Source organism: Lynx rufus, unplaced genomic scaffold, assembly GCF_022079265.1.
Source record: "Lynx rufus isolate CCGP_SWC_20201006 ecotype Redwood Valley unplaced genomic scaffold, mLynRuf1.p SCAF_5, whole genome shotgun sequence".
Lineage (NCBI taxonomy): Eukaryota > Metazoa > Chordata > Mammalia > Carnivora > Felidae > Lynx > Lynx rufus.
Genome location: NW_025814867.1, coordinates 35,971,081 through 35,994,250, shown reverse-complemented (window position 1 = coordinate 35,994,250; position 23,170 = coordinate 35,971,081). Strand labels below are relative to the sequence as shown.

At 46.6% G+C, this 23,170-nt stretch overlaps 1 protein-coding gene across 1 annotated transcript in view; it reads right to left on the bottom strand.

The window, feature by feature from the left end:
* CLSTN2 (calsyntenin 2) overlaps positions 1-23,170 on the bottom strand; it is a 397,891-nt gene that overhangs the window by 22,832 nt on the left and 351,889 nt on the right. The window contains exons 9-10 of the mRNA XM_047100142.1: positions 18,248-18,410; positions 1,472-1,638 (exon numbers count right to left, since the gene is read on the bottom strand). Of these exons, the coding sequence (XP_046956098.1) occupies positions 1,472-1,638; positions 18,248-18,410 (330 nt within the window). The remainder of the gene's footprint in view (positions 1-1,471; positions 1,639-18,247; positions 18,411-23,170) is intronic.

Sequence of the window (23,170 nt, the reverse complement as noted above, 5' to 3'; positions counted from 1 at the left end):
AGGCTACCTGGGCTTCTATTCTGGCTCTGCTCATTACTAATTCTAGGATCTTAGACAAGTTTCCTTTCTCCTGCAGTCCTCAGTTCCTTACGTGCAAAATAGGAATATCCACACCAACTTTGCCATAGGGTTGTTCTGGGCTTCAATGAGTTAACACCTGTAAAGCATTGAGAACCACGCCTGGCACTTGGGGAGCCTCAGTGCTCATAATCATCACGGCGGTTACCACACTGGATTATAAACGTCCTCTTAGGCCACTGACTTCCCAGAAGACAAAAGGCTGGCAGTGTTCAGTTTCGCGTCTCCTCACCTAGCCCTGAACCCATATGTGGGTGTCTGTGGCATGTTTGCTGAAGTGACTGCAGCTTACAGAAAAGCATGGCATGCTCAGATCACCAGACCCTCCAGGGCTCCCCACATCCGAGCCCCACAGGCCCCACACATAAAGGCACTGTCTGCTGGAGGGGTGACTGCCGGTCCAGGATAGGTAGGCCCAGGGCAGGAGGCAGGTGAGGATCCTAGGGCTGTACCAGGTGCAAGATGGGGGTGGGGGGCACACCATCCTTGGGAAATGGCCCGTAAAGGAAGCCTCCACGGTTTGGCAGGGGCGATGGCTTGTGGGGCTGTCCTGTGCTGCAGGAGGTAGAGGGTGGGCTGCCTGTTCTCACCGCAGACCCCTAACAGGGGTGTGTTAGGATCGAACAGGGGCTATGATGATGTTCACCCAGCTCTTTGCTCAGGTTCCCAGAGGCTCCCTGCTGGCCGGAGCTCCTAAGGTCCAGGTGAGGCCAGAACTACCCCTGCCTGTCCGGGGTGGGGACGGCGAGGGGCGCTCACTGAGGACAGTCAGCCATGTCTTGCCTCTCAGGAAGCGCTGTTCTCAGAATGCAGCTTTGATTCTTTTGGATCACACGGAATGTTTTTATTTTGCATAATCTGCTCACATTCCCTTTGCCAGAGATTGCTCGAAGCCCAATCTGTGCTTCAATTTCACAACATGAGACCCGGCGACCTCTGTATCTGCTTTCTAATTCCAGCCCACCCCAGGCTGACCTTCCTTCCTAATTTATATTTAACATGGCCAAACTTTTTATTCTATTTTTAAATATTTTTGAAATACATTCCTGCATGCTGCTTCTGAGCCTTTGGCAAATAAAACAAAAACCAATCAACCAACCCAGGAACAGCTGAAATACAACAATTCCCTTCTGGTAGGCATTGGACATGTGCCTGCTTTTGCGTAGTGAACTGATTATACAGGAGGCCTTCGTCTAGGAATTTCAGGACATGGCAGAAGCCCATCATGGAAGTCACGGTCGCTAATCTCCCCACCGTGTCAGCACCTTTGCCCCCAGACCATCTCTGTGCAACTCCACACTGAGGACTCCATTTCCCGGAGTCCACTGGCACTGGGCAGCCACTGCCCCATAAATCAATGTCTTATTGGTGGGGATGCCTGCTCCTGCCTTACCTTTATTCCTTGGCCGAGACTTTCCAGGGAATTAATATCCAGCCCTTCCTTGCAGGCCTGCAGGCAGGAAATGACCTTCTGACTCTCCATTTTGCCAGGGCGGATGGTGAGACTGGCCAGGCTGCCGTGGAAGAACTGAGCAAACCGCGGTTTGGTGACTTCTCCTCCTAGAAATGAAAGAAGCACGGTCATTTGCCCTGTGGAGATGAAACACCACTTCAAGGCCACCACCATCTGGCCAGGGGACCAAAGACACAGTGACTGTGTCCCCTCAACCTGAGCTTTTCCTTCGGAGCGGTGAGCTCAGCGGCCGCACTGCCGTCGAGAGGATATCATCTGCACCTGATTTAGAAATCCTGGAATTCCTGAATTTTAAGCAGCTGCCTTCAGGGCCATGAACTGCTTTAGAAGACAGAAAGGGCCTAGAGAGTAAAGGTAGGAGGGAGCAGGAAGTGGCCACTGATGCCAGGCCTGCTGTGTGTCCGGATGTCTGCTAGGGACTTCATCTGAACAAGCCTGCAAAGAAGGAACCCTCGTTTCCCACTGACACCTGAAGAAACCCGAGACTCAGCAAGGTTGAGGGACTTGCCCCAGGACACACAGCTGAACGCTGGAGCTGGTACCCTAGTCCCAGTCTGTCTGGCCCCAAAGCTGGCCTTTGCTTCCCTATATTCTACAAAGAGGCTGGCAGGCAGTCAGGGAATCCTAGAGCCCTACATCCACGGCCTCTGGCTCTCTTGCGATAAATTGGTTTTGTACCCACTTAAATTCAAGCTCTTTGGCATGGAAGGACTTCCTTGATTCTGTTCTACCTCTGACTTTCTTCTCATTGCCTACGTCTCGTTCTCCACTGTTCTATCGGCTGGGCCAAGTCCTGAGGTCAGGCCTGCTCTTCAGCACGTGAGACTGTTTAACGCTGCTGGTCTCAAGTCCTCTCCTCTCATTTTCTCCAGGTCTCTAAAAGCTCCCCTGAGGTCTATTGGAATCCTCCTCCCCCACAGCCTTCCTCCTCCAGGAGGCCTCCCCCGCAGCCTTCCCGGGGCCCAGGCCTGTTCCATCTCTGAGCAGCCCACACGGACAGCCCAGCCTCTCCTGTTTGTTCAGCGGGGTGGCAGGATGTATAAGAAACGCGGATGTGGGTTGAAGTCCAGCCTTGCTAATTCCCGGGGAAGGTTTTGCAAATTCTCAGCCTCTGCTTGCTTGTAGGGGACAATTCTGGGTTTTGCCTCCTGGCTCTCCCGCCCTCTCTCAGAAGTCTCCTGCAGTGTGTCCCCAGGGAAGTGTGCTCCAGTGAGACACCACCACCGAGGGCGAATTTCTGACAAGTTCTACTAGACTAGAAAGCTACAGTGACTTCTCTGCCCTCAACAAGCTACTCTGAGCCAGCAGAGCCTGGACCTTAGCTGGAGAGTGGGGGGAGGGCTCTCCCCTGGTCACCCCACCTCAGCCCTGGGGTAGTAGAGTCTTCTAATACCTGCCTTCCTCTGTTCTTCAGAGTTCTACTTCTCAGGGGCTAATCCTTCATTATTCCAATTCTCCGTTAGTTAATAATTCTTTGCATTTACCTGTTGAAACTACGGTGTAGTTTTTCTCTCCCGATTGAGTCCACACTCAACACCCTCTACATTTGCACACGTACTTTGCTCCCGCTTGTTCCTCTTCCCCCTAAGGCACTGCCTCCAAACTGCTTACATTAGGCAAATCCCATCTCCTGTCCCCTGCTGCACACAAAACCTTTCATGAGCCACCCTGCCTACCACGCTCTGTGTCCTGAGCCCCCTGCTCACTGTGTCCTCTCCTTGCCCTGCGCCTTGGAGCGCTGACTTCATTTTCACATCCCCTCGCAACCCAGTGTTGCTAATGGTTTACACGTGTGCGTTTTATGTCCTCAATAGCCTATTACTGTGCTTCTCAACCTTGGCCGCGCATTTTAATCATCTGGGGATCTTTAAAAAGTCAACCTGATTCTGGTGCTGGGTCCTGCCCGGAGAGATTGTGACTTAATTGGCGTGGGGAGTTTCAGAAGGTCCTCAGGTGTGTTAAACGTGAAGTCAAGGTTAGGAATCACTGGCTAGAAGCTTCGTAGGTTGGGCCTCCTGCACGCCCCTGTGTGATCTCTCTCCTTTCTGCCACCCGCCGGCTTACCCTTGCAGCCCTTTGCACGGTGCTAGAATGTGTTTGTTTAAGTCTCTCTCCTGGATGGCAGGGGGCACTCATGCATTATTCATTTTAATGAAGATGATACTGAGCAGGTATTAGGGGCCGAGGGCTGCACCAGGCACTTTGCATAAGTTGACTCATTTATTCCTCTCAACAACACAGGGCCTCTGTGTCATCCCAGCATCCTGCACCCTGCCTGGCACCCAGCAGACATTTCAAAACTGTTTCCTGAACTAAAAGAGACGGTGAGTTAATGCCAGCAGAGTACCGGGCATTGTGGTGTCTCCCCAACATCCATCTCTCCTCTGCTTTCTTGTCGCAGCGCCCAGAGGTTTGGCCGAGTGGACTTGAATTCCAGGGATGGATTCTACTTAGTCACGGCGAATCAGGTTTTCCTGTTTCCCTTGCTCTAGTGACTGACTCAGGTGTCGACTTGGGACCCAGTACCACGACGAAGCCAATCGGTGCCTGCGTCCACTAAATCACAGAGGCTGGCCCAGGAATAATCACGAAACCAAATTAGGCCAATGAGTTGAGAGGAGAAATTAACCAGCAGCCTTTGGGAAAAGAGCTTTCATTTTCTCTCCAGAAAGTTTCTGGAACCTGCTCTTGCTCTCTTCCCTGGAGATGATTACGTGAGGATGGAAGGCTAAGAGCTGCTCCAGCCATCTTGTAGGCCGACAAGGGATGACCAAGGTGATGCATGAAGGAGAGAAGGGCCAGGAGGATCCTAGCAGAGTGCTGAGTGGACCTCCTCACTGCTCTACCACAGGGCATCTTCAGCTGTGGGAGGCCATCATCCGTCTTTATGGCTTAAGCCCTTTGACTCACACTGTTGTTACCTGCCGCCAAAAGTGTCTTCACTTTGGAAATGAAACTAGAAGGTTCTATTGAAGTACTTAGTCCACGGGGAACTCTAAAGAGATTTGGCTTTGAGGAATGCCCTGACATGGCAATGACTTGGGAGTAGGGGGAACCCTCCTGAAGCCTTCTGATCTTAGTTATCAAAGCACCCATGGGTAGGGTCCTCCGTGCCATTAGCGTATTCCTATTCTAGCAAAAGGGGCACTTCTGTGGACCTGCAGGAAGAAGGGTGTGTCTTGGGTACAAGTCGCAGAGTTGCCACTCTCCGGGGCATTCAGAGGGTCATCTCTTCCCTGCTTTGTCCACCCCACTGTCCCCTTAGAGCAGCAGATACAGCAACTATCATTTACTGGATATGAACTATGTTTCCAACACTGTGCCAAGTCCTCAAGATACATCATCTTACTGAATCTTCACTAAACACTTGGATACGAGGTACTTATTCTATCGTTACAGTGGAGCAAACTCAGATTGAGAGAGAAGTTAGTGGCCCGAGGCCACACCAGTAGTGAAGTATGTGCCCCTCCAGTGTGAGCACATTCACTCCTGCACGGGGCCAGCTGGGGCATCCTGTTGTACCAGCGGCCCCATCCAGAGTGAGGTTGAGAGAGAGCCCTCTGTCATCCAGTCCCCTGAAGTGCTCACTCTGCAGCACCAAGTTTATTTATTTATTTAAAAAAATATTTTTTTTACATTTATTCATTTTTGAGAGACAGAGAAAGACAGAGCACAAGCGGGGGGCGGGGAGGAGCAGAGAGAGAGGGAGCCACAGAATGAGAAGCAGGCTTCAGGCTCTGAGCTGTCAGCACAGAACCTGACGCGGGGCTTGAACTCATGAGCTGTGAGATCATGACCTGAGCCGAAGTCGGACGGACGCCTAACCGACTGAGCCACCCAGGCGCCCCTGCAGCTCCATGTTTAAAGACCAAACTTTGTGACTCTCTTGGATTCTTAGACATTTTCCAACGCACCATTTTCTCTCAGCAAAACATTCATATTCTGTATTTTTCACTCAAGAATCCCACATCTGTGGTGCACTGTATTTATTAGTGATGCAGCTCCAGGAAATCAATTCAATTAGCACTTTGCAATAGGAGGCCAGCATAAAATTTGAAATATATTTGCACTCAGGGGTGGTTGTGATTCAGGATTTAAAAAATAATAGATACATTGAAAATCTCTTTTTAATATCTGGGGTGTCTTCGTAAACCACATGGCTCCTCTGTTAACATTTAGACACAAACATGCTCATGAATTATTTGAAGGAAAAAAAAAAAAACATAACCTGATTTCTTACACAAAGAACTTTCTCTAAATGTTTGCGAATGTGATTTTGGATTCTTGAGGCTAGATCTGCACACATTTTTAAAGTGTTTGCTGAATGTCTAGCCCTCTGTTATATTCAGTTAATTATAAGATATAGACCATGCTCTCTAGGAACTTACATTAGTTGGGAGAATAAAGTGTAGACAATGGGAAGATAAAAATCTAAGAGTAAATTGCTAGTAGAATAGATGTTCTAAGGCAGTGCATGATTAATTTCCAAACAAATGACAGAGATGATGTGTCCAACAGATCATAGGGGAAAGAATAATAGCCATTGTTTATGAGGCCCTTAAAATATGGCAAGTGCTTTCATGTTCTATTTTATTTAATACTTAAGTGGCAGGATAGTACGTTTGAGATCTTAATCTGTCTATTCTTTTGATTTTTTTCCTGAGTATTTCTCCCACCTTACCCTCCATTTAGACACATATCTGGCTTCTGCTCATTGCCACAGGGAGGGTTGTGACAAGGAGAAGAGCAGATCGGGCTTAAAGCTGAGCTTCTTCCTCGGTTTTGTTTCCAGCAGCCTAAGTCCTTAGGAGGATGGAGAAGATCTGGGTATGGATCAACATTTGGGGGAAAATAGAGGAAGAAAATCTGGCTTCCCCCAGAGGAGAAAATGTTGCCCTCGACTGGGGAGGGAGGCTGGCAGGGAGGCAGCAGAGGGGGATAAGGCACAGGGGTGCTGAGTGAGGCACCTAAAGCCCGCCACCTGGGCTGAGCTGGGGCTGGGGAGCATGATGCTGGAGGGAATGCCCGCCTGTTGCATCTGGACAGACAGGCAGATGGACCGCAGATGGTCTTACAGAGAGAGCATGAGAAGCAGCGAAGATATTTTTGTGCCCTCAAGGAAGGCAAGGAAATGCTGAGAGAGCTGCCAGGCCAGAAGGCCCATCAGTGACAGGACCAAAAAGGCGAGCACCATTTCAGCAGACACCTGCTTGGGGAGAGGGCTGGGGGCCCCCTCAACGCCCTAGCCCCACATCAGTACTCCCCAAATCGATCAGCCCCAAGGAAATGGAAACATTTCTAATTTGCCAAGGTTAAATCTCCCCCACTCAGATGGAATAGGGGTTTGAAATGAAACTAAGATGGATGTAGAAAAAATAATTTTTCTTTGTGAATTCTGATTCTTACCTGCTAAATGTATAACTCTTTTAACAGATGATGTTGCACATTTAGGTAACTTGCCCAAACCACACAGCCAGGAATTAGTGAAGCCTAGATTCAAACTCAGGTCTTGCTTGCTTCCAAGGCTTTGACCCGCATGCCATACAATAGATGTGGCTGGGAAGGCTCAAAGAGGACTCCTTGGGGGATGTAGTAATTGGGCTGCTTCATAAAGATGGGGACAGGCTGGGACCGACACAATGCCGGGAGAGACTGTCTGAATAATTGGGTTCTGTGGACACTGTTCAGCAACAACTCCCAATGATTTGTGTCAGGTTTTCTGGGAAATGCAGTTGTCTTGAGAAATAGTAGTATTTGGCAAAGGTGATTTAATGTAGCTTGTATTCTGAGCCAGAGTTTGCGTTGGGGATGAACTCCCCCTCAGCTTTCTTTCAACTCAACTCCCCCTCAGTCCCACCTCTGTAGCTTTTCAATCAGTAACATCCACTTCCCTCCAAGTAGAAGATCCGTGTTGTGAGAATGTGCTGTCTCCTCCCTTTGTGAGGTGTGTGCAGGACGCTGCTGGTGCTTCCTTTCCCGCCGTCATCCCCACAGCTGTTTAGTCTGAGAAACACACGGTGGAGTGGGTGCGACATTCCCTCTTGCTTGACTCGAATGCTGCTCTATGTGTGGCTTGTTGATGGGGACGCCCCTCAATGAACACAATTTCACGGATGGTTGGGTATCAATTTTGAGCAATGCAAATGGCGAGACCGTCTGAAATCTCGCTTTCCCTCATTTCCTCCTGTCAGTGATGGAGACACCCATGGAACGCAAAGACTAAGTGAAGTGTGTAATAGACCCCCACAAGCTGTAGCTTCACAACTGTCCCCACAACCCCGGGGCTGCAGGGGACTTGTGGAGATGGATGACCTGTGGTCGTGGCCGGCCACGGCCATTCTCAGCAGGTTTCTCACCCTTTTTTGTTTCTATGTATCCCCCTCCAGCTGTCCCAGCAGACATTTAATATGTGGCATGTTCTAAGAGAGCAAAACATATGACTATAGATGAGCCCAAAGTCAGCTCTGTCAGGTTGGGGACCTGAATTCATGGAGTGGATTATTATTATCCTATATTATCCAGGATACCCCCTTCCTTCTCCAGATGAAGAACTAAGGAATATAGAGGCAAGACACTTTTCAAAGACCCAGAGCAGCAGTGAGGGTCTGGAATTTTCTTCCTATGGCTCCAAACTCAACTCTCCCTACAGTGAACCACAATGCATTGAGGGGCCTGTAGTTACTTTAAGGCCTCAGCTTGGACATTGTCCAATGTGTGGGGAAAATGCCCTGGGGGTTTGTACAAGTGATTTGGCTCCAGGTTTCAGAATTGTCTGGTCTTCTGTACTTGGGTATGAAGCTCCATCTGGCTTTTTACATGTCCCTAGAAGCACAGGTGGTGTAGCAGTGCAATTAAGGATAAGAGTTCTGGTGGCAGAGTCCCAGGTGCAAATCCAGGCTCTGTGTGACCCCTAGTGAGGTACTTCTCTTCTGTCTGTTTCTTCATCTGCAAAATGGGGATCCCATTCTCACCCAGGCAATAGGGTTGCAAAAGGGGAAGACATGCATTTAGCTCGGCACAGGGCAGGTACTCAAAAATGGCAGCTAGTGGTAGAGGGACAGCATGAACCAAGGAACTCCAAGATCAGATTACATCACGTGAGTCTTCACTTTTTCTTCAGTGGCCTCTTTCCTTCCTTCTGGTGTATCTCTTAGAAAAACTAAGACAATACTGTTTTTGCTCCAAGCCCTTGTCAAATTTTATTTTTTTTTAATTTAATTTTTTATTTTTTACAATTTGCATCCAAATTAGTTAGCATATAGTGCAGCAATGACTTCAGGAGTAGATTCCTTAGTGCCCCTTACCCATTTAGCCCATCCCCCCTCCCACCACCCCTCTGGTAAACCTCAGTTTGTCCTCCATATTTATGAGTCTCTTCTGTTTTGTCCCCCTCCCTGTTTTTATATTATTTTTGTTTCCCTTCCCTTATGTTCATCTGTTTCGTCTCTTAAAGTCCTCACATGAGTGAAGTCATATGATTTTTGTCTTTCTCTGACTAATTTCACCTAGCATAATACCCTCCAGTTCCATCCACGTAGTTGCAAATGGCAAGACTTCATTCTTTTTGATTGCCGAGTAACACTCCATTGTGTATATATACCACATTTTCTTAATCCATTCATCCATTGATGGACATTTGGGCTCTTTCCATACTTTGGCTATTGTTGATAGTGCTGCTATAAACATGGGGGTGCATGTGTCCTTTCGAAACAGCACATCTGTATCCTGTGGATAAATGCCTAGTAGTGCAATTGCTGGGTCATAGGGTAGTTCTATTTTTAGTTTTTTGAGGAACCTCCATACTGTTTTCCAGAGTGGCTTCACCAGCTTGCATTCCCACCAACAATGCAAAAGAGATCCTCTTTCTCTGCATCCTCACCAACATCTGTTGTTGCCTGACTTGTTAATGTTAGCCATTCTGACAGGTGTAAAGTGGTATCTCAGTATGGTTTTGATTTGTATTTCTCTGATGATGAGTGATGTTGAGCATTTTTTCATGTGTCGGTTGGACATCTGGATGTCTTCCTTGGATAAGTGTCTATTCATGTCTTTCACCCATTTCTTCACTGGATTGTTTGTTTTTTGGGTGTAGAGTTTGATAAGTTCTTTATAGATTTTGGATACTAACCCTTTATCTGATATGTCATTTGCAAATATCTTCTCCCATTCTATTGGTTGCCTTTTAGTTTTAGTGATTGTTTCCTTTGCTGTGCAGAAGCTTTTTATTTTGATGAGGTCCCAGTAGTTCATTTTTGCTTTTGTTTCCCTTGCCTCCAGAGACGTATTGAGTAAGAAGTTGCTGCAGCCAAGATCAAAGAGGTTTTTGCCTGCTTTCTCCTCGAGGATTTTGATGGCTTCCTGTCTTACTTTGAGGTCTTTCATCCATTTTGAGTTTATTTTTGTGTATGGTGTAAGAAAGTGGTCCAGGTTCATTCTTCTGCATGTCGCTGCCTGGTTTTCCCAGCACCACTTGCTGAAGAGACTGTCTTTATTCCATTGGATATTGTTTCCTGCTTTGTCAAAGATTAGTTGGCCATAGTTTGTGGGTCCATTTCTGGGTTCTCTATTCTGTTCCATTGATCTGAGTGTCTGTTCTTGTACCAGTACCATACTGTCTTGATGATTACAGCTTTGTAGTATAGCTTGAAGTCTGGGATTGTGATGCCTCCTGCTTTGGTTTTCTTTTTCAAGATTTCTTTGGCTATTCGGGGTCTTTTCTGGTTCCATACAAATTTTAGGATTATTTGTTCTAGCTCTGTGAAGAATGCTGGTGTTACTTTGAAAGGGATTGCATTGAATATGTAGATTGCTTGGGTAGTATCGACAGTTTAACAATATTTGTTCTTCCTATCCAGGAGCATGGAATCTTTTTCCATTTTTTTGTGTCTTCTTCAATTTCTTTCATAAGATTTCTATAGTTTTCAGTGTATAGATTTTTCACCTTTTTGGTTAGATTTATTCCTAGGTATTTTATGGTTTTTTGTGCAACTGCAAATGGGATCAATTCTTTGATTTCTCTTTCCGTTGCTTCATTGTTGGTGTCTAGGAATGCAACTGATTTCTGTGTATTGATTTTATATCCCGCAACTTTGCTGAATTCATGAATCAATTCTAGCAGTTTTCTGGTGGAATATTTTGGGTTTTCAAATTTTCTTATTAATATAATCTTTGGAAAGGGGAGCATGGGTGGCTCAGTTGGTTAAACGTCTGACTTCGGCTTAGTCATAATCTCATGGTTCATGAATACGAGCCCCAAATCGGGCTCTGTGTTGACAGCTCAGAGCCTGGAGCCTGCTTCGGATTCTTTATCTCCCTCTCTCTCTGCCTCTCCTCCACTTGGGCTCTGTCTTTCTGTCTCTCTGTCCCTCTCTCTGTCTCTGTCTCTCTCAAAAATAAACTTAAAAAAATATAATCTTTGGAATAAGATACAAAGTTAGAATTACAACCCAGTTATACTGTGTTTCCAGACATGAATTTTAAAGCTGATTTCATCTATTAAACTAAGATGCCCTTGCATCAAATTAACTCCATTGCCTAGAACAATCTTCTCTTGATTTGTTGATACAGATAATACTAAGGAACACCTTGTTAGTCATCCCTGTGTGTCAGACCACAAACCACATAGCTTTGTCAAAACAGCTTCAAAACTGGGATGTGGGGTGCCTGGGTGACCCAGTTGGGTAAGCATCCGACTGTTGATTTCAGCTCAGGTCATGATCTCACAGCTCGTGAGTTCAAGCCCCATGTTAGGCTCTGTGCTGACAGTGCAGAGCCTGCTTAGGATTCTCTGTCTCTCCCTTTCTCTCTGCCCCTCTCTCACTCACACACACACACACACACACACACACACTCTCTCTCTCTCTCTCTCTCTCTCAAAATAAATAAATAAACTTTAAAAAAACAAATGGGATGTAATTCAACAAACATTAGCTATTGACCTACTAGTGGAGGGGGAAAGGTAAGGAGAGGAAAATCTGTGAGAGCAGACAGTCCTTGCCTTCTGTAAACTCATGGCCTGGTAGGGATGGAGACCTGCATCTCCAGTGAGATATTTCCCAAAGAGTGCTCCAAGAACGCTATTTCACAAAGAGTGAGTTCCATAGTGAAATGAGATTGAGAAACATGGGTTAAGTAATATCAAACAGAATGCTTCATTGGTGGGCTTTTGAGAGCTTTTAATATGCTAACAAGCATTGTGACTCTCCAACATGGTCCTGTGGGGATAATTTATGCAGTTTCCCAAACCTGACCATGGCCTCCTTGTGGAAGGGGCAGCCTATGGAACTGGAGCTTCATGAAGCCCTCCTTGGGAAATGCCCACCTGAATGTAAGGCAGACTATGTTAGCACGTGCCTCTTGCTTCCAGCAGCAGAGACCCTGGGGATGCAGAATAATTTCAACACAGACTTTATTAAGAGAATTTGTACTAAATTAGACCAATCTTATTAAGTGAAGGCATGTACTCCAAGTCCCTGCACTAATTTTAGTGTCTGGCGACAAGTTGACCCGGAAACGTGTACCAGATCTCAGGACCACATGTGGCCCCAACTCGCCTCTGAAGATCCCATACTATTGATTATTGCCACTCTCAGAGTTATTTGTGCCTTTTTATCTCACTTTTGACCATTCCTGTTCTTTGCCTTGACTCCTCCCAAAAGCCACAATGGGAGTTCTGTGTCTGTCCTTTAAGAAGAGGTTCTAATTTTTAGCACCATCCCTTTCTGTATCTCCTGTGGCTTTATTTGTTAAGTAGGGGGTAGGACTCAGCAAGAGCTCTCCTCATCTGAGACCAGGATAAAGTCACAGTCAGGGGCAGGCAAAGCTGAACACTCTAGGAAGGCCAAGATCCAGAGCACTGGAGGAGAGTCCCCAGCAGAGGTAGGGATGAGGTGGTTGCTGGGGACGAGCAACAAGTAGGGAAGTCTGTGATGAGATCCACCAAGAGTAGATGAGGACCAGTGAGGGAGCAGGTTGGTGGCTTCTTGAGGATGTGCCTAGAATTGTGCTTCTGAAACGTGGTTAGCTCCTTTGTTGAAAGAATCCTTGCCCAGATGCCTTAGAAAATAGGTGACACAGAGCTGCTTTGGTTGTAGTATTGGGGGAGGGGTGACCCAGACTTTCACCTGCTGAGGCATCTCCCTGAAACCCTGGGGGCTCCCTAAGACCCTGGACTGATGCAATCAGCAGCCTTCCTGATTCGCTCCCAGGGACAGCTGGGTTCCAGTCCCTGTGTGGGTGGCCCCAGTTTAGAGGTCCAGGGCCGAAGCAGGTGTGAGTATACAATTTTTATTATACACCAGTAGAACCGGAATTTTTGCTGTTAGAAATGGATGAGTAGGAAATCTAAGGAAGAGGGCAAATTAATTAGTCTTTTAAATGATCTTCTCCCAAGGTGTGACCCAGGGAGACGCAAGGAACCTGGAATTTGCCTAAAGGCAGCAGTTTCTGAGTTGGCATAGACTGAAGTCAACCCCAGGAGGGTCTGATTACATCCTGAGAACACTGTGACTCTTAGCACAGAGGTGAAGTCAAGGTGGTGTGCATCAGCCACACAGGAGAAGAGGATTCTTGTGATGCGAGGTCCGTCCTCACCGCAAAAGCTTTTCTCTACAATTAAGATATGCTTTGCGCTCGAGGCTGCACTGGCTATATTTCTTAAGTGTACATGAAGTCTCTCTCTTTTTTTTAAATTACTGGAAAAAATACCAATGTAAATGAAGTTCCACTGATTACTTTGGCTTTCAAATTCACTAACAGGACACAGTAGGCTAATGGGGGCTGCCAAGCACTACCCAGCAACAGTGCTGGAGCCAGTTCCCAGGAGCATCCAACAAGCAGCTGCTATCAAATTATTTTCTATTCCCATTGTTAAACCCCAATTGGAAATTTCACAAATGGGAACTAGTTTCCTTGCCAACCTCAGAGGCACCTAAAAAGTCTCCCCACAATAGCAGGCCCAGAGGCAATTAGAGGCTCATCCAGCAGGCTTATAATATGTATGTAAGTGGACTTCAGAAAGTATAGAAACATGTCAAAATAAGGGCTGCATCATAGGCTGTCAATTTCACAGCACCATGTCCTATTGAAAGGTCTTTTGACGTGTTCTTCTAAGACAAAGCATGGCTCCAAGGAGGATGTACGTATTCAGGAGAATCCAGGCTCCTTATCAAGGCAGTATGGCATCTCAACTCCTCTTCCCAGCCTCTTCTGTACTCTTTCTGGTCCGTGTACCTTCCAGTGACAGGGCATCTTCAGCATGTCTATGTGAAGCTTCCCTGCTATGGCATATGCTTTTGCCTTCCCTGTCTTGCTAGTGAACTCTTACCGATCCTATAAAGCCCAATAAAGACTGTTAAGGATTTTCTCCTATGCTAAAAATTTACCAATGGATTGTCTTTCCTCTGAGGGAAGATACCCAAATGTCCATGGCCTGAAAGACCACACGATCGGGTTCCTGCCTGTGCCACAAGGGCCATGTTCTAATACTTGTCTTCTGACTGGCTAGTGTCCAGCCTCATTGACCCTCCTGACCTGTAGATGGACCTGGGGGAGCAGGGTCTGTGTGTGAGGGTTCATCCTGAGGGAGGGGGATAGAGTCGGTGGATGCAAGGAGTCACGGGGAGGCTGGAATCACAGAAGCCAGAGCATACTGAAAGGTCTTGTAGACCGTCTGCCATATTGGACTTAGGTGCAAGGAACAAGAAGGGATGAGGAGGAGACCAGATGTTTTCAAATGTATACATTTATTCAACTGAAACATGCCAAGCATGCTCCGTGTTCCTATCATCTAACCCTTAGAATGACAAGGGAGGCATTAGCCTAGTTTTATAGAATAGAGAAGAGTTGCTCAGGGAAGTCGAAGTTTCTGCTGGGTCCGCACAGCTAGTAAGTGGCAGGGTTGGGATTTGACTCACACTCAAACTTTTCTGACTCCCAAGGCTAAACCCTTTCCCCTTGTTCTGTGCAGGGTCACTTAAGAGAGTATACAGCAAGGGATTAGCAATTGCAAAGCAGGGTTGCTGTGGCTTTTTGATTGCAGAGTTGTCAGATGTGTCCGAAGGTAAAAGGTTGACAGAGTTTGTATCAATACACATCGGCTCCCGCATTTTCCCAGATACATAACCACATCAACAAAAGGATCAACTAGCAATTGGGGGAGCAAGCCACAGTAAGAAGAAACCAGGCTTTGAAGACCTGGGGTCAGGCAGGTTTGGCTGGGTAACCTAGGGTCAGCTACTTCACCTCTCAGAGCCTCAGTTTCTTTATCTATAAGTTGCTTTATCTAATAGCGCTTTTATCACGGGACTGTAAACACCAGGTTTGTAAAGGACCTCCTTGCAATACTGGCTCTTAAAGTTTCATCCAGGAAATGACATCAGGCACTTCCACTCACATTTAATTGGCCAAGGCAAGTCACATGACCACACCTTACTCCAACAAAGATAGTCCTAGCATCCCTGTCTGGGAAGAGGGCAGAAATACTCGGTGGTGAACACCCTAGTTGGCACTTTCTCCCACATTCCTTTAAAATAAACATATACTTTGGTTTAATGTTTGAAAAGCATTTTTGAGAAATAGTTTTTAAATCAGCTGAAATCAGGTAAAGTATTAGTGCTGTTACTTATGCAATGACAATGCTGTCTTTGGACGTGGCCTAGGTGGATACTGAGAAGGAAACACCTCCCAGAAAGTGGAGTCAGGTACCACAAAGAACACTCTCCATCCTAGGGTAGGGCCCTTAAAGCATCTGCCCAGAGGGATTTCAGAATTGCTAGCAACCAGACTGCTGTGTTTCTCTAATTCTTCCTCTTATTTAGTGGAAATGGTTTTTTTTTTTTTTTGGTTATTTTGACTGATTCCACTGTTGCATTGTGTGTGTGTGTGTGTGTGTGTGTGTGTGTGTGTGTATGAGTGTGAGTGTGTGTAGGGGTGATGGTTGTGGTGGCAGCACATACTTCTCCCTATTAGTGTAGAAGTCTCCAGATCAAGCAGAGCTACATCTGGTCCTGAGATAGAACCTTCTATGCAACTCAGCCTGATGAAGGGACAGATCACCAGGAATCACTCAGAGAATCTGGACGTTGAACTTGGAGCCAGTAACAGGTCAAACTTTTGGGTTGCCTCATTAGGGAAGGGTAGTTCTATGTTTTATGTGGGAAGGACAGTCAAATAGCTGTAGAGTAGTAAGTGGGCAGACCATGGTGTTCATCAGTGTTGTTCATAAAATATTTTCAGTTTTTCTTCCAGACACATTATAGATTTTACTTCCCTGCCTTGTTGGGGTTAGGTGTGGACATAGGAATTGCTTTGGCCAATAAAATGTGATTAGAAATGATTGGTGTCACTCATAGGTGAAAGCTGTAAGGGCTCATGCACCATTCGTCATGCTTTCTTTCTCCTGTTTCTCAGTACGAAGCAATGCAGCTGCTCTCTCTGCTTGGGTCTCAGACTGAGGAGAAATCAGAGAAAATCCCCCCACTGATCTGCAGCAAGTATAAAGTGAGAATTATTTTAAGCACCTGAGAATTGGGACTTGATTGTCACTGCAGCACAACTTAGCCTATTGTAACTGATTCAAAGAGGTCATCCTAGTTCTTTATAAAATCGCATTTTATTTTGGTGGGACTATTTCCCCACCCAATGGGCATGCAGCTGGGCAGCAGTGGTTACAATTGCCCTTCAGAGGTGGGGGCAGGTTTCCCTTGCAGGCTGGTGTGACAGGGAGCCCGATGTGTTCTCTGAAGTCCTCTAGAGGAAGAGTCATGGTGAGGTTCATAGTGAGGACATTACTGGGGCCCCCTTAACTTGTGGGTAGCATCCAGGATATGTCCCAAAATATCCACAGGCTGGCTGTGGTGTCCAACTGGGACACTGAACCATATGAGGGCCATCACTCGGGCATAGCTGTGTTCAGTGACTAGTCATTCCTGTGTAATCTCTGAATCAGGGGCTTGTTGTACTCATTAGTTTCATGGACTCTTGCCAGTTGACCCAGTTTCCCTTTTCTGAATTCCTGGGAAATTCTGCAACAATGATGAAGCTCTTACCAAGTTCTATTGAAATGTTCAATGAACTTTTTAGTATCATATGACATATATCAGATGTTAAATTGGTGACCTCAACTTAAAAATATATTCTCGGGGCTCCTGGGTGGCTCAGTTGGTTAAGTGTCTGACTTCAGCTCAGGTCATGATCTCCCAGTCTGTGGGTTCGAGCCCCGCATCAGGCTCTGTGCTGCACCTTGGAGGAGCCTGGAGCCTGCTGCAAATTCTGTGTCTCCCTCCCTCTCTTCCCTTCCCTCACTCATGCTCTGTCTCTCAAAAATGAATAAATGTTTAAAAAATTAAATATATATGTATATGTGTGTGTGTGTGTGTGTGTGTGTGTGTGTTTGTATGTGTGTGTGTGTGTGTGTATATATATATATATATATATATATATATATATATATATTTATTTATTTATTTATATTCTCTTCCCAGGGTGCCTAGATGGCTCAGTTGGTTGAGCGTCTGATTTTGGCTCATGTCATAATTATCTATCTATCTATCTATCTATCTATCTATCTATTCATCCATCCATCTTCTCTTCCCTTGCCTCATTTGTGCTTTATTTCCTTACTAGGTTGTGTATACCTAGTGTTCCCAGGGCTGAGCTATGTGTGCATCTTTCTGTCTTATCTCTTATGGTGTGGCCTAGAACTCTGTCTCAACCCAAAGGGGCCTATATCTCCTCTAGATCGCTCCTTGGTTAACTGGTTCTCTGAAGACATATTCTTCTACCACAGCCCATCTCTATCTACCCTGAGCCTCCCATGGCGAATGGTCAAAGTCACAAACCTTAGCTTTTGAGGAATCCATCAACCTGAGGTTGGGTCATCTCAAAGTATTAATCTGCTTATTTGGGGAATGTTTTTCTTCCCCTCTGTTCTTTCATTGGTACTTTATAGCACCCTAGCTTTTAAGGGAGCAAAAACAAAGATTCCAACAGATCTGAGTGAAGGACAGAGGGTTAAATGTATGCTCAAACAGCAGGTTTTCCTTCTTCCAAAGAGGAGATTAGTCTTCCAATTTGGGGAATGCAGGAGAGGCAGCAGCAGCACTGAGGGGGCAGCAGAGACCTTTGAGTGGGAAGGCAATAAGGAACCTCTGTCCTTAATGAGCAGGGCAGGGGCTAGGCAATGAGCTGAACTTGAGAGTGGCCGTCCATTGTCTCACGCCTATAGACAATCCACCCCTCATAGCCCTACATATGTGTGAGCTCCCAGAGCAGAGGGTTGGAGGCTTGGACAACTTGTGTGGGGATAAAAGGAGATCCTTGGTTCCTGATTAGCACTCAACAGAGCCAAAAGGCAATTTTGATATGGGATTCTACATTCAGCCTTTTCTGTATATAGTCCCAATTTGAAACTATGTAAGGTTCCAGAACAATAAAAGGCATTAGCCTATTCAGAGGCAACCATGAAACTGCTCGTGTTAACCTAAAATCAGAATCTGGTCTCCAGCCAAGTGCTTTATTATGACACAAGTTTAGTGTCTGGATTAATCCTTATTTTTATAAGTCCTGTCATGTTAGTAAGGGGTAGTAAATTTTCGAAGCTAATTCTCACATCACTTGTTTTCCCCTTTTTTCTATCAGTACCTTTCATGGACTGTATACAGATGGGCCAGGGAGAAGGGCTTGACGTATAGTTACCTTGCCAACAAGCGCCGACCGTAAGTTGCATTGCTATGTGAGATGGATGAATGGGCCAGTCGTTGGTCACCAGATAGGGTTCGTACGTTGCTCCGTCCATGTACAAAGTAACCACAGGAAACTCCACGTTGATGACATAGTAATGCCATTCTTTGTCACATATCTAATGAAAGGAAAGAAAAGCAACACTTAAAATTGAATATGCAATGAAACATCAAACAGGCCTTTATTTTAATTATGAAAGGAAGAGAAGACATTTTGCGTGAATAGTTTTTATTGCAAAGAACCACATGAATATAATGGTTGCTATAACTGAGGTTAGAGAGGCTCATGTCCAACACCATGGGGCAAACCATGGAGTAGAGGAACACCAGAGATTCCAATCATCAGGCAAGTATTTGAGCATGGGCAGAGCATCTTGGTCACATAATTAACAGTTGTCAAGGCTGGCAAATTCTTGGGGGACAGGTGGGGCTGACAGCTTAAATTTGCTTTGTATAAAATTTTTCTTAGTTCTTTAATAGAGACAAAAGTTAAATTGAAATTATTTTCCTAAGCTTGGGGATAGATGAAGCTCTAAAAAGAAAGATACTAAGATTGAAAGTAGAAGTGAAGGTGGAGATAGAGAAGGGGAGGAAGAAAGGAAAGAAAAAGAAGAAAATGGCAGAGAATTAGGGGTTCAAAAGGAGCAAGAGAGGAGGTGAAGAACATCGGGTGAGGAAGAAGGTTGGAATGCAGAAGAGTAGAAACGCCCAATTCATTTGTCTCTACTTTAAGCCTTGCCCAAGGAGCTCTTCTTGTAACCTCAGGGCCTTTCAAATCGAGCAAAATACATTCTGAGAAACATAGTCTTTCCAAGGGGACTCACCTGAATCTTACCTTGGAGTGTTCCTGGGGAGGCACAGAAGGGCCACAGATGGTCCTCCTGGCCTGGATAAGTGCAGGGCACTCTTACACTTAACGCCTCTCCCAACTTTTGTGCCTGAGATTTCTGATCTTATGGTGGTAACCAAAACTTTAATGGACGGGTAGAGACGCTGAGGGCTAGATGGAGCCATAATTCCTGACCTTAAGATGCTGAACTCTCACAGCATGATCCAAAATAGAAACCAAGACTGGTGGGCCTTGGGAAGGGAGGTAAGATGGCCAGGCTGGAGAATGGTGCCCCTTCCCTCTGATCCCTTAAGCCAGTGTCTTGGGGTCACATTCAAACCTCTCCTCCACCCCTCTTCTCCCTCAAATCACTCTGCACCCTGTGGAGTCCACCTCTGAAATGCCTCTCATCTGTATCTTCTTGTCTCCATTGCCCCCGCCATCTGTGGCAGCGGAGACAGATGAGTTCTGCATGAAGGTGACCTCAAGGTGAGGGCATCAAAGCCCTCCCTACAGCCCATTCTGGATTAAATGTGCTGTTTCTCATGAATAGATAACACCAACAGGGATGCTAAATGATCTTTTCCCTTTCATTTTGGAATAGGAATTTTTTCCTTAATGTTCTTTTTATATTGTCCTGTCTCATGTCTCAGAAAATTGCTCCTTTTGAAGCCCATTAGCCTGATAAAGGCTGATGAATATTTTAGGGGCCCTTGGAAAGTAATCAGGAGGTGTCCAAGCAAGTATTTCCAAAATCCTATTACACCCCACTGCAAGTACAGCTCAGTACCTACTAATGAGGTTCTAACCAGGTTTACATCCGTCCTGCTCCATGTCTGAGGCCACATCCTGGGTTGGGGCAGACTCTTAGGCTGGGCCTGTGACTGGGGTAGGGCTGACCCAGTGGTGTGGGAGTGGTACAAAGGAAGACCTGGAAACAGAGCCTAGGGGTCGTGGAAGAGTGGGGAGCTAAGGAGGAGGCATCTAATCCAAGCAGGCTCATCCTGTGCACCTTGGACTTGAAGTCTGCAATCAAGAGTAGGCAGGTGGCATATTTCAGAGCCTCATGTTCTCTGAGGCATGGAGAAATCTCTAGCCAGTCCCAGGGTGGGGTGGGAGCAGGTGGCAGTGCTGTGACCCTGACCGTATCCCGTGCCCTTTGAAATGTGGGCAGAGCATGAGAGTCAACCAGGCAGCCCAGGGGGCCCCCCCTGTCCTGGCCGCCATACCACCCTCTTGGCAGCCATCCTCTGAGGCATGACTGCTGTGTAGGACCCGTGTGCTGACTGACTCTACATCACTCCACACTGCTGATGCTGGGAGGAGAAGGATCCTCTGGCTCGCGTCCTTTCACGATACTTACAGCATTTTTGTAGGACAAAAAAAAATTCCAAGGAAGAAATAAAATAATTCCATAACTAACAGCAGCAGTGACCCCTTTAACATAGGAATCTTTTCCTAGGTATTACCCCCCCAAGTTTTCCGAAGCATGATTCATGAACAGCAGCCCCTGTGATGCCCTGAAGAGAAACAGCGACCATGTATACTGGGTCTTGTGTCTTTTTTTTTTTTTGGATTTCCCATTTCATTTGCATATCCAAGGCTCCCAGCAGCCTCAAAGTATGAAGTATATGCCTATAATAACTTTCCAACCTTGTTGGAAAATGAATTTTTCTATTTATAGCATTCCTGTAAGCGTCCTATGAAACAACAGTGGGAGAAGGTCAATTTGGATCATACTGTGTATATGATTTGAGTTTGCTGGCTTCACTTAATGTCAGCATTAAAATGCCTTTACCAACTTCAGTTTAGATGGCTGTATAGTATGCATATACTAAACCATATTTAAATATGTCCTTAGAATCACGTATTAATTATGTACCAGCAGTTATAAAACATGCTGTAACCTAATACTATATTTATTTATGAATAATTATTTGCCTGCATTTCTGATTATATCCTTGGGAAAGATTCATGGAAGTGCAATTACTGAGTCAAAGGTTGGAGGTAGTTTGAAGGCTCATGACACACACTGTCATTTTTTTTTTTCCGGCAGAAGTTTGTGCCTTTTTGTTCTCCTGCCCACAGACTCTAAGAGTGTTCGTGCATTGTACCCTTACCACATTGAGTGTTAATAAAATATACAATCCTGGCAATTTGAAAGGGGATACATTTTATCTCATTTTAAGATGGGTCACAAAAGATGGCAAGATTTATATTCTCCAAGGTCAAAAGGGAGGGCCTTCTGGGAGTGGGGAGCTCCCGCAGGCAGGAATGCTGGGGAGCTTCCTACTTAGCTCCTGATTGGGCATCTTCGAGCTCAGACTAGGCGAATGCTTGCAGACTTCTGGCACCAAGTAATCTGCGAAGGCTGACCAAGGAGATGCCTAGTTAGGGTTTCACTAATGTGGATCTGTGATCAGGAGGAGACCTGCATTAGCCCTCTGTTAAGAGTCAGAGGGACAAACTGTAATAAAAAAAATGATCAAGCCAGGAGGCAGCAAAAATAAATGTGTCAGAGCAATGGCTCAACCGTGAGAGAAGGAGATTAGGCAAAGTGACCTTTCCTGGGGGGAGAGAAGAACTTTAATTCCTGACTGTTCATGAATCACTGGTGAATGCAGTTGGCACCAAGCATGTCCCGTGTCATCCCCTGAGGCGGTGCCCAGGACCTCGGTGGGGCCAGAGACCCTTTCTCTGTGAAAACTTGCAGGTGTGTTCCCAGGATGGGCGGCTGGGATGCTGTTTAGCTGGCAAGTGAAGCAGAGACCAGAGACCAGAGACCCGGGGACACGTGTTGAGGAACGGTAGGTAGCAAAGACGATGCCAAAGGAGGTTGTGTTGGGAGTGGGAGGGTACTCCAGGGTGAGTCGGGCCATGGAAGCCTCCCACTAGAGAGGAGGAGAAAATCAGGCTGCTGACTGGTCGGTCCAAATATCCTCTAAAGCGTGCAGCCCCTGGCACATAATAGGTGGGAGGCAAAAGTATCTCACGTTGAATTGCTGCACTCAAACATTCCTGATTTCCTGGAAAAACCAATCCGGAGCTGGCACTGTGGCCCTTTAAAGGATATCTGCACTGGGAGGCGGGTGGCGGGGGAAGAAGCCCAGGCACGGAGTATGGAGGGGTCAGGCTGGTCTGGGAAGGGCCAGGGTGGGGGAGGAGGCCACAGGGATAGATTGGGAAGTGAGGCCCAAGGATCGTTATTCTTCAGGCAGCAGGAGGTGTGGGGGGGTTGGGGCAGGGGGGAGGAGGATGGTAGTCATAACAACAGTCAATCCTGGAACATGCTTCTCCCTTTTGAAGAAGCTTTTCATACTCCTTACGCTAGTGAATCCTCGCTGCACCCCGATACAGGAGGAGTGCCAGTTTGACACAGGCAGCTTTACAACATAAAGGGAGAAAAAGGATATGGTTTCTGATGTCGAGGAGTGGATGTCGGGAGTTAGGTGTAACAGGCACCCCACTCGGACTTCCACACTCAGCCTCTCGTGTCTCTATTTCACACACAACCAGTGGCTCAGCTTCGCATACTCACCGCCGAATCAGGGTCTGGTGCAGACACTTACCTCCTGAGTGATGGGCTTGCGTGTCAGATTGTCCCCGAGTGGCCCACCTGACGTGCTACAGGCACTTCGGACTCACGGGGTGTCCAAAATTGAGCCCAACACCCGCCATGCTCCAGTTCCCCCTTCGCCCCCTCCTGTGTCCCTGCCTCAGCAAGTGCTCCTCATCCTATGTATCGTCCAAGCCAGAACCCTGGGCATTGCTTTAGACTGCCTCATTCTTTCCCTCCCTCCTGCCCGCGTGCTGCCAAGTTCTGATGACGCCCCTCTCATCCACTCTCCTCTGTCTACCTTCACTCCCGCTCAGAATTTACAACATGCACTGGAGGGGGGGAAGTTGAGGGAGTGCGTCTCTGACAGGCTACTGCAAGAGGGAAAGCACCTGGGCCAGGGGAGAGGCCCATCTGCAGCAGGGGGATGGCCGGAAAGGTCTGGTGTGAGTGTGGGTGGGCAGAGCCTGCAGACTGCTGGTGGCCAGCAGGCG